Source organism: Bicyclus anynana, chromosome 19 (assembly GCF_947172395.1).
Source record: "Bicyclus anynana chromosome 19, ilBicAnyn1.1, whole genome shotgun sequence".
NCBI lineage: Eukaryota > Metazoa > Arthropoda > Insecta > Lepidoptera > Nymphalidae > Bicyclus > Bicyclus anynana.
The window spans coordinates 14,374,535-14,388,012 of NC_069101.1; the positions used below are offsets into that span (position 1 = coordinate 14,374,535).

At 34.8% G+C, this 13,478-nt stretch overlaps 3 protein-coding genes across 5 annotated transcripts in view; 2 read left to right on the forward strand and 1 right to left on the reverse strand.

The window, feature by feature from the left end:
• Positions 1 to 1,401: 1,401 nt before the first annotated feature.
• Positions 1,402 to 4,240, forward strand: LOC112051838 (uncharacterized). Of its 3 annotated transcripts, XM_024090651.2 has the most exons (6): positions 1,402 to 1,568; positions 1,691 to 1,915; positions 2,079 to 2,258; positions 2,591 to 2,687; positions 3,218 to 3,368; positions 3,654 to 4,240. In XM_024090651.2, coding segments are annotated over exons 1-6 (786 nt in total). In that variant the 5' UTR covers positions 1,402 to 1,436; the 3' UTR covers positions 3,655 to 4,240. The 3 variants fall into 3 exon arrangements, with proteins under 3 accessions (XP_023946419.2, XP_023946418.2, XP_052743206.1); XM_024090650.2 differs by having other exon boundaries at positions 1,404 to 1,568; positions 3,218 to 4,240; XM_052887246.1 differs by lacking the exon at positions 1,402 to 1,568 and having other exon boundaries at positions 1,583 to 1,915; positions 3,218 to 4,240.
• Positions 4,241 to 4,413: 173 nt separating this feature from the next.
• On the reverse strand, positions 4,414 to 6,851 carry LOC112051839 (60S ribosomal protein L34). Its single transcript, XM_024090652.2, has 3 exons — positions 6,776 to 6,851; positions 6,577 to 6,649; positions 4,414 to 4,749 (listed from the first exon to the last, which is right to left on the reverse strand). Exons 2-3 carry the CDS (start codon positions 6,639 to 6,641, stop codon positions 4,449 to 4,451), a joined length of 366 nt encoding a protein of 121 aa, XP_023946420.1. The 5' UTR covers positions 6,642 to 6,649; positions 6,776 to 6,851; the 3' UTR covers positions 4,414 to 4,448.
• Positions 6,852 to 8,269: 1,418 nt separating this feature from the next.
• LOC112044074 (bone morphogenetic protein receptor type-1B) overlaps positions 8,270 to 13,478 on the forward strand; it is a 154,228-nt gene continuing 149,019 nt past the window's right edge. The window contains exon 1 of the mRNA XM_052887238.1: positions 8,270 to 8,408. Within this exon, the coding sequence (XP_052743198.1) occupies positions 8,342 to 8,408 (67 nt within the window). The 5' untranslated portion in view covers positions 8,270 to 8,341. The remainder of the gene's footprint in view (positions 8,409 to 13,478) is intronic.

The following is a 13,478-nucleotide window of genomic DNA, read 5'->3' on the forward strand; positions in this document are numbered from 1 at the left end:
AATGGTAGGCCGTAGAAGTAGGTGCGAGAGGAATACCAGCAAAATCTCTCTATAAGTTGCTTAAAGACCTTGGCCTCTCTAGAAGCGCAGCTAGTTCTATATTAGAACGAGTATCCAAAGCTGCTTTAATAGGATCTTACCAAATTTGGATAGGTAGGGAGAACAACACGAGCAGAGAAGGGGAGTGTTGATCGATCGTCAAGGAATTCCTTAACCCTACATCCAGTAGTCACAAGTCCTGGACTTTGCTTGGTGTTTTTCTCTCTACCACGTGATGGACCCGGCACCCGCACGGTGAATCCATGGAATTCTAAGATATTCGTCTCATATTTTATCTAAGATAATTAATGACCGCTCGTTTCGTCGTCGTCGTTATTAGATATCGATATCTCGTTACGAAATTAAATAAATCCGCCCGAATTAAAAAACCGACAAAATCGGATAAAGTGACTCTAAGTATCCAGACCACTATTTTTTATAAAATATTCTCTTTTTGATATAAGATCAAAGTGGTTGCTAGTTGACAATTCGTTTTACGGGCCTTGTAGCCAAAGCCAAAGCTCTTTGACTATTTAGATTAATGGTCGAAGCCAAAGCTACATTAAATAAAAAAAATCAGCTGGATAGCCTTAGATACATAGATAATAGGTGATAGCAATGATAGAAATAGAGTGTTTGACAAAAATATTACATCAAGTAACATTGTGACGTCACAAAATGTACAACGTTTATGACGTTTGTAAAATTTTAAAATACGATTTTTAGATTAAGTTTTAGAAAAATCCTTAACTTTTATTAATTAATATCGATGTATTTCGGATCTTTATTCCATGTACTCGGTAGGCGAAATTAATATTGTTTTTTGATATGAGTCAACTACCATATTACGTTTTATATGCTAGTCGACTAAGTATTAAGAAAAACGAGTAAAAAAAGTCATCCCCACTTCCACCTCCCCTACATGTAGGGGAGGTACACTTACCTAAAAAAAATAATTTTCAAAATTTTAATGTACATGCTCATGCTAATTTACAGTTTCCTACTAGAAAAAGTCTCTGCGATAAACCGCGGACAGACGGACGGATGGACACACAACAGAACCTTAAAAACGATTTATTGAGTACACCACCATAGTGATCGTGATAGTTATAAACCTAGAATTAGTATCTAAATGAATATTACCTTACCAAACACAGATGCATTAAAAATAATGGATCGTCAATCGTCATCGTGATTGCAGTCAATTAATGACACTATGGTGATATAAGATAGAAGGATACGGATAAGGATAGAACGTTTTGGTGGCACGGATCTATAGACAACGTCTTAATCGTCATATGTACGGACCGAATTTTAATATTATAATCCGACCAAAATTGGAATGTCACTTTAATCAATGGTATTCCTTAAACAAAATTAATAAACCAAAACATTTTATGGAGTGTAGTGATAATTTAAATTTGGCTGCAATAAATATAACGAAAACAATTTTTGAGTCTGTTCCTCTGTTTCTTTTGATTTCTATATTAGTCTATGGAATAGAAAAAATACTACGATTGGGAAAAAATGTAAACAAATTTTGTTTTGTTTTTAATTTTTATTTGGACTTTTGATTTTGAATTTAGACCGAAGTTTTGTAGTGTTAATGCGTCTTGTTTTTATGTTTATTTATTATTAGGGTTTTTTTTAGTACACGCGTTTTACAAATAAAAAGATGGCACCATGCAGGGCTGCGTCTGAAAAACAGCTGGAATTGCTACTTGAATTCATAGAGAAACATAAAAATGTTTTCCTTAATAACCTTGGTGGAGGCCCCCTTGCTCGACAAACCAGCATTCAAAAATGGGAAGAAATCTCGAGAAAACTGAATAGCGTGGGATCCGGCTGCAATAAAACCGCTATAGAATGGAAGAGAGTAAGTATTCAGAAATGGGCAATTATTATCGTTTACATTAAATGAATCTATAGACTTCATATAGGTCTTACATCAATTAAATTATGTTATTGTAGTATGTGTCACAATAATCAGATTGCTAAGATTTTAAGATTTAATTGGGTATTTTGTTGTTTTTTTCAAGTATTGGACACTGCTTAAAAGCCGCACAAAGGTCAAGGCTGTAGATGTGCGGCGAGCGTCCATTGCGGCTAGAAGCAGTTCAAACTACAAACCACCTTTGACCCCAATTGAGAAAAGAATAATTGGCATACTTGGTAAAGAGGCACTAGAGATCAAGTCTGAAACCAGAATTCCTATAAAAGTTAGTATAAATTTGATTAAACTGGTATAAAGATAAAATATTTCTCATTTAAAATCTTTGAATAACAAACACAATGAGATGGTAAGGAATATCTCATTGAGCATGGAACACATGCCATGATCTGTCTATGTTCACTTACAATGTATAATTATTGAATCCTGCAAACTGCTCCCACAATGTCAACTAGTTGTTTTCCAGCATTTTTGCTTAAATAAATATAATTATTTTAATATGAATGTGACCTGTGACTTTTATAAATTATTAGTGTTTATTATGTCATTATGAAGATATATACATTATGTTTAGTAAGTATTAAGTAATTTTATGTTAAGATTGCAGATCCACCTTCTGAGCCAGCTAGATGTCCCTCACCAATGGAAGAAATTATTTTTGAAGAGCATTTGAGCCTCTCTTCCATTGAGACAACAGGTATATTAGGACATTTATTTACTTTATTTATCATTGTAAACTACCCATACATTATTAATTATTATAAATAGGTAAAGTTTGTGGTATTGTAGGGGGCAATCTATGGATCTACTGAACCGATTTTGAAAACACTAGAAACCTACGTTTACTGTGAGTTTCATTGGTAAAACAGAAATCCCCGTTTATTAGTTATATTTTATCCCTGTTGTCTCACGTAAATGGGAACTACATGGGTGAAATGCGCAGGGCGTCGTCGGCTGGAGTTTAATAATGTGGTTTTTACTAATTGACCTACCTAAGTCAATAAATAGAAATACCTTTCAAATATCTTTATAATAGGCCAATTTTATGTCAGAAAAATCCATGATTTCTTCTGCATTTATTCGAAATTTGCACTGACGAAGTGGTGGGCGTCTGCTAGTTAAATTTAAAAAGTCCAAGTGGCGATAGCCCAATAAAAATTTTCTGCCTTTGATTTGGTTGATGAGATGTAATCACATGATTTTTTTTGCTTCTATTTTCTATTTCAGATGTTGAAAATACCCCACAGTGGGCCATGGAAATTGAGAATAAAAGACTGGAAAGTCATACCAAAATATATCAAGAAATAAAAGGCGTCAAAAATGCTATAGAAGCTCAAACTGTAGCCATAAATAGAGTTGGAGACTTATTGGCAGCATGGTTAGAAAAAAGTAATACCTATACAATAGCCCAAATTGATTCAGACTCCTAGTAAACAAATTAGGAATCACCTTATTTAGAGTTGTCAAATAAGAAACAATTTTTTTTTTATGTACACTTGTTTTTACCATAGATCTAAGATGATAAGATGTACTTATGTAGGTACATTATGTTGAGCACCTACGCCGTATCGTTGGATAGGTCTTCAAGTATACTGTTAATACCATTTTTTTTATTTAGGATTGTGTTTGTGAAATGGACGTTTAATGGACCACTCTCTTGCAGAAATTTCGTTTTCATACACAAATTACTTATTATCACCAAAGATCCTTTACGGATTGCAACTTATACCGCTAAACGAAAATAATGTTTTGACATTGATGCAGACTATTACGGATTGATGCAGAACTATTACGAATTGATTCAGCCATTGTAAAAATGAATGTTTGAGGCACAGATTAAGAATAATAGGCAGATGGAGGGACGGTGTCGTAGCCGCACCAAATACATTCTCGAGTCAGTACGACACGAAGCGTCGCATCTGTATCTATCAGTATCAATATTATTCAAGAAAAATGGCGTCTTTGAACGATTATTCACTCACAAATATTTTTTTTTATATATCCTCGATTATAGATAAAGCCACCGTACATATTTTGATTTAATTTAATATGAAGTCTAGTAAGGCGACAGATAAGTATCACTATCAAGAAATGTTCAATTTATACTATACCTAGTACCAACCTATTAAGGTCTCTTGTCTACTATTTTCTATACAAGATTAAATCTTTTAATTGAAGTCAGCATCAGCAATAATTATGAAAATCTCTAAGTCTTCACATTAAAGAAATAATAAATTAAATACTTAACAATCTGGTGTTTCATTTCCAAGGAAAAAAATAATAACAATCGAGGCTATAATGCTAATGCACAGTAAAAGTCCATGGTCAGGACACATGCATATGTTCTTTCATAATTATAGCCTTAAAAAAAATTATAAAGCATAAGCAAACTAAGCTACAAATTAAACTAAATAAAAGGCTAGTTGACTTTTAAAATTATTTATTTACACCCTAAAGTTCATTTTGCGGCCTTGACCTTGCCAGTAGATCTGGCAGTCGCTTGCTGTGCTTTGAGGACTTTCACAATCTTCTGCTCCTCAATAAGGAAAGCTCTGACAATGCGCTGTTTTACACACTTGTGGCAGAGGACACCTCCATATACACGTTTCACTGTCTTCTTCCTGTAGCACAGTCTGGAGCGCTCTGCGGGCCTGGCTGGTTGGATGCCTCTGAGTTTGCTTTTGCACTGGCCACATCTTGGGATCTTCTTGGGCTTCTTCACATATTGGTAGACAAGACGTCCACCTGGTGTTCTCACTCTGGAAGTTAATAAGTGTTTGAGACTCATCATCTTGATACATTAAACATAGATGTATATTATGTCTATACTGAGCCTAGGGTGGCAAATTTGACCCAAAAAACTTTTTCTTCTACAGATATAAAGAAAATGTAACAATAATTTCAATATTTTAGTTCTTACAGTCCTATACTACTGTCCTGTACAGTCTTATACTAGAATATTAAAATTTACAATTTTATTGACGCAATTTAAGGCAATTTGTTTTGATTGTGAACTAGGATACCTATCAAATTTCAGAGTTCAGTACGAGTTACAAAAATTCAATAGCCTACTGGCAGCATATTTGCAAATCTGCCACTGAAATTTGATCCAATGCCATTGGAGCCGTGGAGTTGTCTCAGTCACATCTATTTTGTATTGTGCTGCCATTGGTTGAATTATGTAGGTTTCTCTTCAGGAGATGTCGTTGGATGCATTTTAGTGCCACAGAAAATCATTATTAATCTATATAATTTGCCCATGACTATGCCAAGAGTACCTCTCACAAGAGGGGATACGGAGCTTAGACCCGTTGCTTCAATACAGGTTTATTGGGGTTTAATTAAAAGAAAGAGACTCACTCACTCACTATTAAACATTAATTAGTAAAACCTACATACAAATAGCCAACCTCTAGTGGCCAAGTGTGGAAAAGGCCCAGGAAAGCAATAGTAGCTTTCTATAGTTAATTTTTTGAAAGAATGAAACACACAATATGAGATAGCAGTATCTTTAGTCTTTCCCCTCAACAATTAAACTGACATTTCTCAGAAGAAAAACTCATTATCTTGTATAGCCTGAACCAGGGTTCAAACCCAGTACCCCATGATCCTAAACCAAAGGCTACCTACAAGGCAGTAATGGCACGTTGTTTAATAATAAAAAAAAAATTGAGTATTTTTCCATATGAAAAATAATGATTAACTTTAGTTGAACACAGAAAGTAATATTAGTTTCTCATAAATTATAGTCAACATATTTACAAGTTGAGAAAAATTATAAAATATAGAGGATGCTGGGGAGTATTTCCCATAACTCTACGACTTATAAATTTCTGAGTAAATAATATTTCTTTTGTAAATAGATCTCAGGTCCTTATAATTATGACATAGCCAAACTTCAAAATCTTAAAATGCAGTCAGGATTATTTGAATTACTTGGTATAAGGTGAAGATAAAAAAAAATATTAGTTATGCAGTTTGGCTCCTGTATATGGGCTCGTCGACACCTTGAAGTTATGGGATATACTACCCAGCACCATGTATAAAATAACTAGCAGTACCACAGCGCCAAATCCCGTGAGAATATTGAGATAGGCCTAGGTTACTCTCTGATAATGTAATTTTCCATTGATAAAGAAATTATCAAACTGGTCCACTACTTTCAGAGTCATCATCAATGCAAACAAACAATCAAATCTATCCTGTATTTAATTATTATATAATAAAGTAAACAAATAATGGTGTGTGCTTGGCTGGGAAAATTTATGATGCTTTAAAGGCAGGCATTTTTGGACAAGTTGTGGGTAAACAATGTCAATTATTAACTTTACTTTATGCAAATTTATAGGTAAGGAGATTTTCAGTGTTCTTTTGTTAAGTTAAAAATAAAAGAAAAGCTGATAATTTATACTTTCTTTGAGCTGAGAACTGAGGTTTAGTTACCAAGTACAATTATTTGAGGTTAGGTACCTGTTTACAGGAACATTGACAAAACTAAGACAAATTCACGAGGCTTTTTGATAAAACGATATAAAATTACCATTTTCACACAAGCATGAACTGAAATTATGACAATAATAACTCACATTCTCCTCTGGTTTGACTTGGTGTTGTACGACAATCGTCGCCTAAATGTAAGACGCTGGACCATTTTTAGAGCTGAAATATAAAACAAATTATGTACAACAAGCACTTAACTCGTAAAATCACTATAAACCGCACAATATTTTCTATTATTAACGTGTGATTTAATTCGATTTTTATAAAATTTCACTAAATCCGTACCTTTTTGACAGCTCTTGACAGTAAAAGAAAAACATTACCAATTTCATATTTGATACTAGCAACATTTATTTTTTGGTCGATTCTCTATTACGAATTGTAGAATTTAAATCGATACAATAGATTATTATTAATACTCAAACCAATTATTGCATAGGACCTGCCTCGCTAGACGTTACTTTTCTGTCAAAGTATATGATCAACGATCTAATGCGATTATAGAAACTGTATCTATAGAATCGATGTTAAATAGTTGTAATCGTGTTCGTCGGTTAAAGAGCTCCGTAAAAATACCATTTTGTGTAATTGAATTGTGTAAAAAACGGGCAAAACTTCTAGTTTAGTATAAGATATATACAAAATCTAAGCCCGTTTTCCTCAGAAAATGACAGACAATTTTGTTCGAGACTATGAGTGCGATACAGGTCCTTCTATAATTGGTCTGAGTATTAATACTATATACCAATAGCACTAAATCATAATTTTATGCCTTTTACTGTTTTGAATATTATTATCGGTTTGTTTTATTTAAGTTTATATTTAGTAAGTTAAATATTTAGTGAGAATGTGGTTACTAAAGTTTTCTTGTCTCAGATGTGTGTCCACCGTTGACCGTTAATAACAGGACCTGCCTCGCTAACCGTTACCTCTCTGGCAAAGGTCATTGATCTAACGATGAATGATCAATGATCTTGTGAGAGCCTCTAGAACTCTTTAATCCGGTCCTATCGCAAAATCCATTCCATTAGCAGATAACTACTAACTATGGACTACCTCCCTGCCAAATTTCACCTTTGTACGTCTAGCGGTTTTCGAAATTTCGTGAGAATGGCCTTTCATATTTTTTATATTAGGAAGACTAGCCGACGACCGAACAATATTTTTCCTGTTTTGGTCACATTTTTGATCGGCGCTTTGCTCCTATTGGTCGTAGCTTGATGTTATGTAGCTTATAGACTTTCTTGGTAAATAGGCTTTTCAACACAAAAAAGAATTTTCATTTATAACCATTAGTTCGTCAGTAGGCAAGGCAAAAGTTTGAAATTGCCTTTACCAGGTGAGCAAATGTTGTGTGATGACGTCACGTGCAATATCGCGTTAGCGGGAGTCGATATTTATGCAAACTTTGAATGCATATTAAATCATAACTATTTGGTATTTTTAAATAAAACAAATACTAGTGTATCTGTATATATAAAAGCTCAAATATAACGAAGTTTCAAATGATTTTGCGTACCTAATAACATTATCCATTTTATGAGCGAATTTGGTTGCGATACAAGTCCATATGTATTTGGTCTGAGGATCCATACAATGTGGATCAGTCAATGCCTACATAAATACGAAGAATAATATGATCCGTTTGATGCGATGCGTCCAATACATACGATTTTTTAAAAATATTTATTGCACCTTGAAATTATTAATTAAATTGTATACTTGACCTGACTTGTATACATGTACCGTGTATACATTTGACAATAAAACGAAAGTAATAGAAAACATACTTTTTGTTTTTTTATATTGTAACACCGATTACAAGGTTAGTAAAATGGCTGCCGTTGTGTGATGATTTTGGTGTTTGTGTTTAAAATTGGAAATAATCGTGTTTTCAGTGAGATTCAACAAAAAATGGGTAAGTGGTTACTTAATATTATACCTATATTACCTGAATGCATGTTAAAAGTGGCCCCTTTAAGATCTGGTTATTGAATGACATTCCAGAGAAGATAACAGATGATTCGATTTGTTTTCTTCAATCAAAACATGAACCAATTAATTCAATAATTACCTTATTTAATGAAGTCTACATGGAAAAATACTTTAGAAGTAGATATTTGTGTCGTCGTCAAGGTTATTTCTACTGATTTTCGTACTATAAGATTCTGGTTTGTTTTTCTTTTACCCTCTACCCTTACTGTATTCTTCAATAGATATTTTAAGTAATTTCAATGTTTATCGTACTTCTTCTAATGAAGTATAATCTGCAATTAACGATAATTCATTAATACTACTTAATATGCTATATGCCGTACATTAAGCTTGTTTCATGGTAAATTATCTTTTTGTTCAGCGTCTTAGTTTGCATTTTAGGTTCTAGATGTCAGCAGTGGTAGCAAAAGGGATCAAAATTGACTGTTTTGAGATTCTATTTCAGGGCCCTGCTTTTTTCACACAAACAGGGCCAGTTTACACTCTAAAGGAAACAGATTTGTAACTTATACCCACCATACTGCTTTCATGTGGTTTAGTGGGAATAGGGTGATTAACTTTGCAACTATCACTGATACATGATTATTCCATCCACAAGCAAATTATATGAATCTAAAAATTACCTTTGGTTAACTGTGTTGTGCTTAAATAAATATATAAATATTTAATTAAATATAATTTGGACAATACACACCCACCTAAATATCTAGCCCCAAAGTGAGCATAGCCGGTGCTGGTGTTATATGATATCTGTTGTATGATAGCTGATTTCATCATAATATTGAGGAGAAAACCGAGTCTCCATACAAACTTGGGCCAAAGAAATTCAAAGAATACAAAGCTGAAAATTTACCATAAATTAGAACATTTTAAGGAGATCTCATGAGGCCAACTTTCAGAAAAATCTACAGTGGCTAAATCAGCAAAAATTTTTTTTAAAAGTGCATGTGTAACTTGATGGGATCTGTTTGACAACAAATTCATTGCATTCAATTCAATTAAATTTTTGATTTTATGGCTTGCTGCTGTACCAACTGGGTACAGTTTACTTCGCCAATGTCACGTGGTAAGGAAGACACACTTTCATGGAAACGAAGGAAAATGTCTTGTCTAGATCTCAAAATAGCAACATCCGCTGGGATTTTATAATGTTTCTCAAACATATCCATAACTAAAGTCCAAGTCAAAAGAAATATTTTTTACTCTGAAAATATTCATTTTAGAACACATGTTCCTTAGACACTTTTGATTAATTTTCCTCAAAGAATATTACCCTAGAGTTATGGGAAATACTCCAGAGCACCCTGTATAAAAGAAAGTAGTGTTGGTTACACTATTTATAATTCAAGAACGGCTGGACTGATTTGGCTGAAAATTGGTGAAGAGATTGCTTAGAAACCAGGAGAATACATAGGATTAAGTATCCTTTTTTTTTTTTAAAATTTTTTAATTTTTTTACAAGTTTAGCTTGGCGGTACGTCTTTGCCGGTAGGGTGGTAACTAGCCACGGCCGAAGCCTCCCACCAGCCAGACCTGGACAAATTAAGAAAATCTCAATCTGACCAGCCGGGGATCGAACCCAGGACCTCCGTTTTGTAAATCCACCGCGCATACCACTGCGCCACAGAGGCCGTCAAATCCTTTATTTAAAGGATTAAGGGTAGCGATACGGTAGGAGTAGTTTAGAGAGAGAGAGATAGGGTAGGGGTAGGTCAGAGGTAGGATAAGAGTAGGGTAGAGGTAGGGTTGAGTAGAGGTATGGTAGGGTGGGGGTAGTGTAGGGGTAGGGTTTCATGCGGACGAAGTCGTGGGCGTCTGCTAATTAATAAATGAATGAGAATTAGGTCAGTGAAACTGATGGGCGTCTGTTAGTTGACTGGCTCAGTGGTTCCGTGGTTAGCAGGTTCAGCTACGGACAATGAGGTCCAGGGTTCGAATCCCGGGTCAGGCCACAGAAAAAAAATATTTTTCTTACAAGAAAAATCTTAACAGCAGTGTGGAGTTGGAAAGTCGGCGGTGTTGGTACATCCTCGTACCTCGGAGAGCACGTAAAGGTGTCGGCCCTGATTCTCACTCACCGGTTTGTAGAGTGAGGGAATAGAGAGTGCACCTGTGCTTGTGTACTGCTTGCGCACACACTTGTGCACTGTAGTATCGCCTGCGTACTGCCAAAAAAAAAAACGATTCAGCCTGGACCATATTATTATAGATGAGCAAAATCTAGGACCCATTAGATTCTTTTAAAATTTTGAATTAAAAAATAAAATCTGATTCTTAATCCGATTTGACCATAACACATAATATAATATAAATGGTCAGAACTAATTTGGAATTTAACTTCGAAGGAGCATTTATTGCCCGCTGTATGGCGCGCGGTACGCAATCGTGAATGCTTCATCCGAGGTGTCAGAAATAAGCCTTTACAAAATGTTCAAAGGCGCTTAAGCTATATATTATTATAGGGTGACCAGACAATTCAAAATTTAAAAATATATTTATTTCAAGTATGCATAGTTTACAGACATTTTTGAAACATGCGGTTATGTTTATACTTGTTATAGTGATAAGTAAATTCGAAAACTTAAAATATAACTCATTATTCCATTATGGTTCCAATAGCGCCGATGGTCCGTGAAGAACCCACAATATACTCGGATAGGACAAGTTTTTTTTTGTTATCATTTTACAATATTTTATTACTTAAATCTTAGTACGAGTAACTACTCATGGAATTAAATGCATTTACATTTAATTCCCAAGGATTCATTATTAAGAATTTTTTATGAACTTGTGCTTTTATCGTTGAGTTAGATTTATAAAGTACTAGCAAACGTCCGCGACTTCGTCCTCCTTAATCCGGCCCTATCGCACCTATCGCAAAATCCGTTAGCGGATACTACTATAGCGGGTATAGCTACTAAAAGTAGACTACCTCCTTGCCAAATTTAATGTTTGTGTCTCAAGTGATTTTTGAGATTTCGTGATGAATGACCTTTCGCATTTATATACTAATATAAGAAAATCAGTGGATAGTGTTGGATTTTGTGTTTATATCTATACCTATACTAATCTATACTCTATACTTAATAAAGCTGAAGAGTTTGTTTGGTTGATTGAACGCACTAATCTCAGGAACTACTGGTCCGATTTGAAAAATTCTTTCAGTGTTAGATAGCCCATTTATCGAGGAAGGCTATTATCCCCGTATTCCCACGGGAACGAGAACCACTCGAGTGAAACAGCGCGGCGTCAGCTAGTGTATAATATATTTAATTGTTAATATCGCAACATAGGAGTTTTTTTATTTTAATTTTCAAAAATATAAATTCTTTTTATTAAGTTATCCTAGTTTTTTAATATTTTTGGTCACCATACACGAAGGCGCGCGAGGAGTCGATTCGGGGAATTGTTCGACATTGAGATGGGTCATTTTGTAATAACAATAGCGGGCACAAGTTAGGGTTGGCACACGCTTTTCTCAAATATTTATTTATTTTATCATAAGTTGGCTGGTGGGAGGCTTCGTGGCTAGTTACCACCCTACCGGCAAAGACGTACCGCCAAGCGATATAGCGTTCCGGTACGATGCCGTGTAGAAACTGAAAGGGTGTGGATTTTCATGCTCCTCCTAACAATTTAGCCCGCTTCCATCTTAGACTGCATCATCACTTACCATCAGGTGAGATTGTAGTCAAGGGCCTACAATCACAAGGGACTGTATTAACGTAGGAGTGAAATATTATAAAATGTTTGTCAAATAAAAGTGAAGTGATAGACATAATTATGGTAATTAATTATTTTGATGTTAAATGTACTTTGAAACATGATAGCAGAATACATTTTACAAAAGTAAATAAGCCTTAAGAATCCCAGAGATGTAGCTTTGCCTTAACGTCGGATACAAATCTCTTCACAAATCCTTTAAAAAAACAAAATATATGTGATGTATAGAATTTAAACTATCTTGACTTGAGTGAGCTTTGAAATAGTTTCGTACATCCTGATACGGGTCTTTTAGACGTTTTTTTTTTAGGAAAAGAAAAATGCAACTCGAAAGTTTATGATTACGCATAAAAGTCAACACAGGTCAACATATATATGAGGGAACACAACAGTGTTATCATTCATCCTATTCCTGTATATCTATACTAATTTTTAATTATAAAGCTGAAGGGTTTGTTTGTTTTTTTGATTGAACGCGCTAATCTCAGAAACTACTGGACCGATTTGAAAAATTCTTTCAGTGTTAGATAGCCCATTAATCGAGGAAGGCTATAGGCTTTAAATTATCCCCGTAGTCCTATGGGAACGGAAACCATGCGGGTGAAACCGCGCGGCGTCAGCTAGTCCTACATAAAAGTTTTGCCTACCCCAAGTAATGTTAATTTTTTTTACTAGTGCATACCCTGATCGACAACCTCATGCACGCCAGTGCACGAGACACATTGTAATTAGGGCGTACACGCGTAATACACTGCCATGTCTCACAATCACGTCACAAAACGTTTCCATTAAGCTAACGTTACCAATTGAGATTACACCGACTCGGATTCCAACAAAACGGTTATAATTTACTGGAATATTATACGTAATGAATCATGCGCGCCATCAAAATAGACTCGTGAATAAATAACCACGAGTTGCCGTTTCGTGACTACTGGTTGTACTGTACTCGTCCTAAAAACAATATTGATACAGTTGTTAAAATTATGTTTTATACACTTCGATTTCGATGTCTATAGTCTGGCACGTTCCATGATGACACTCCCATGATATGCGGGCGATAGGAGGAAAGACTGCGCGGGTGTGAAATCGTGCGTGCGGGGAAGTGAGGTGCATCAGTCCTTTTCATTTATCGCCACACGCCTCACGGCCCGCGCAAAGCAGCGAGTGTTACGAACGAAGTTGCTAAGCTAAATATAGTTTCGCCTAAATATTCTGAACCATGACATTTTTTATCATACTTTCTTTCTTTCTTATTCGAATCACTCTT

Excerpts from the sequence above, each read along its gene's own strand:
- LOC112051839 (XM_024090652.2), bottom strand. The coding sequence starts at position 6,641 with ATGGTCCAGCGTCTTACATTTAGGCGACGATTGTCGTACAACACCAAG. Across the intron at positions 4,750-6,576 it reads AAGTCAAACCAGAGGAGAAT|AGTGAGAACACCAGGTGGAC; the intron begins GTGAGTTATTAT and ends ATTAACTTCCAG.
- LOC112051838 (XM_024090650.2), top strand. The coding sequence starts at position 1,437 with ATGGAGTGTAGTGATAATTTAAATTTGGCTGCAATAAATATAACGAAA. Across the intron at positions 1,569-1,690 it reads TACTACGATTGGGAAAAAAT|TACACGCGTTTTACAAATAA; the intron begins GTAAACAAATTT and ends GGTTTTTTTTAG. Across the intron at positions 1,916-2,078 it reads CCGCTATAGAATGGAAGAGA|TATTGGACACTGCTTAAAAG; the intron begins GTAAGTATTCAG and ends GTTTTTTTCAAG.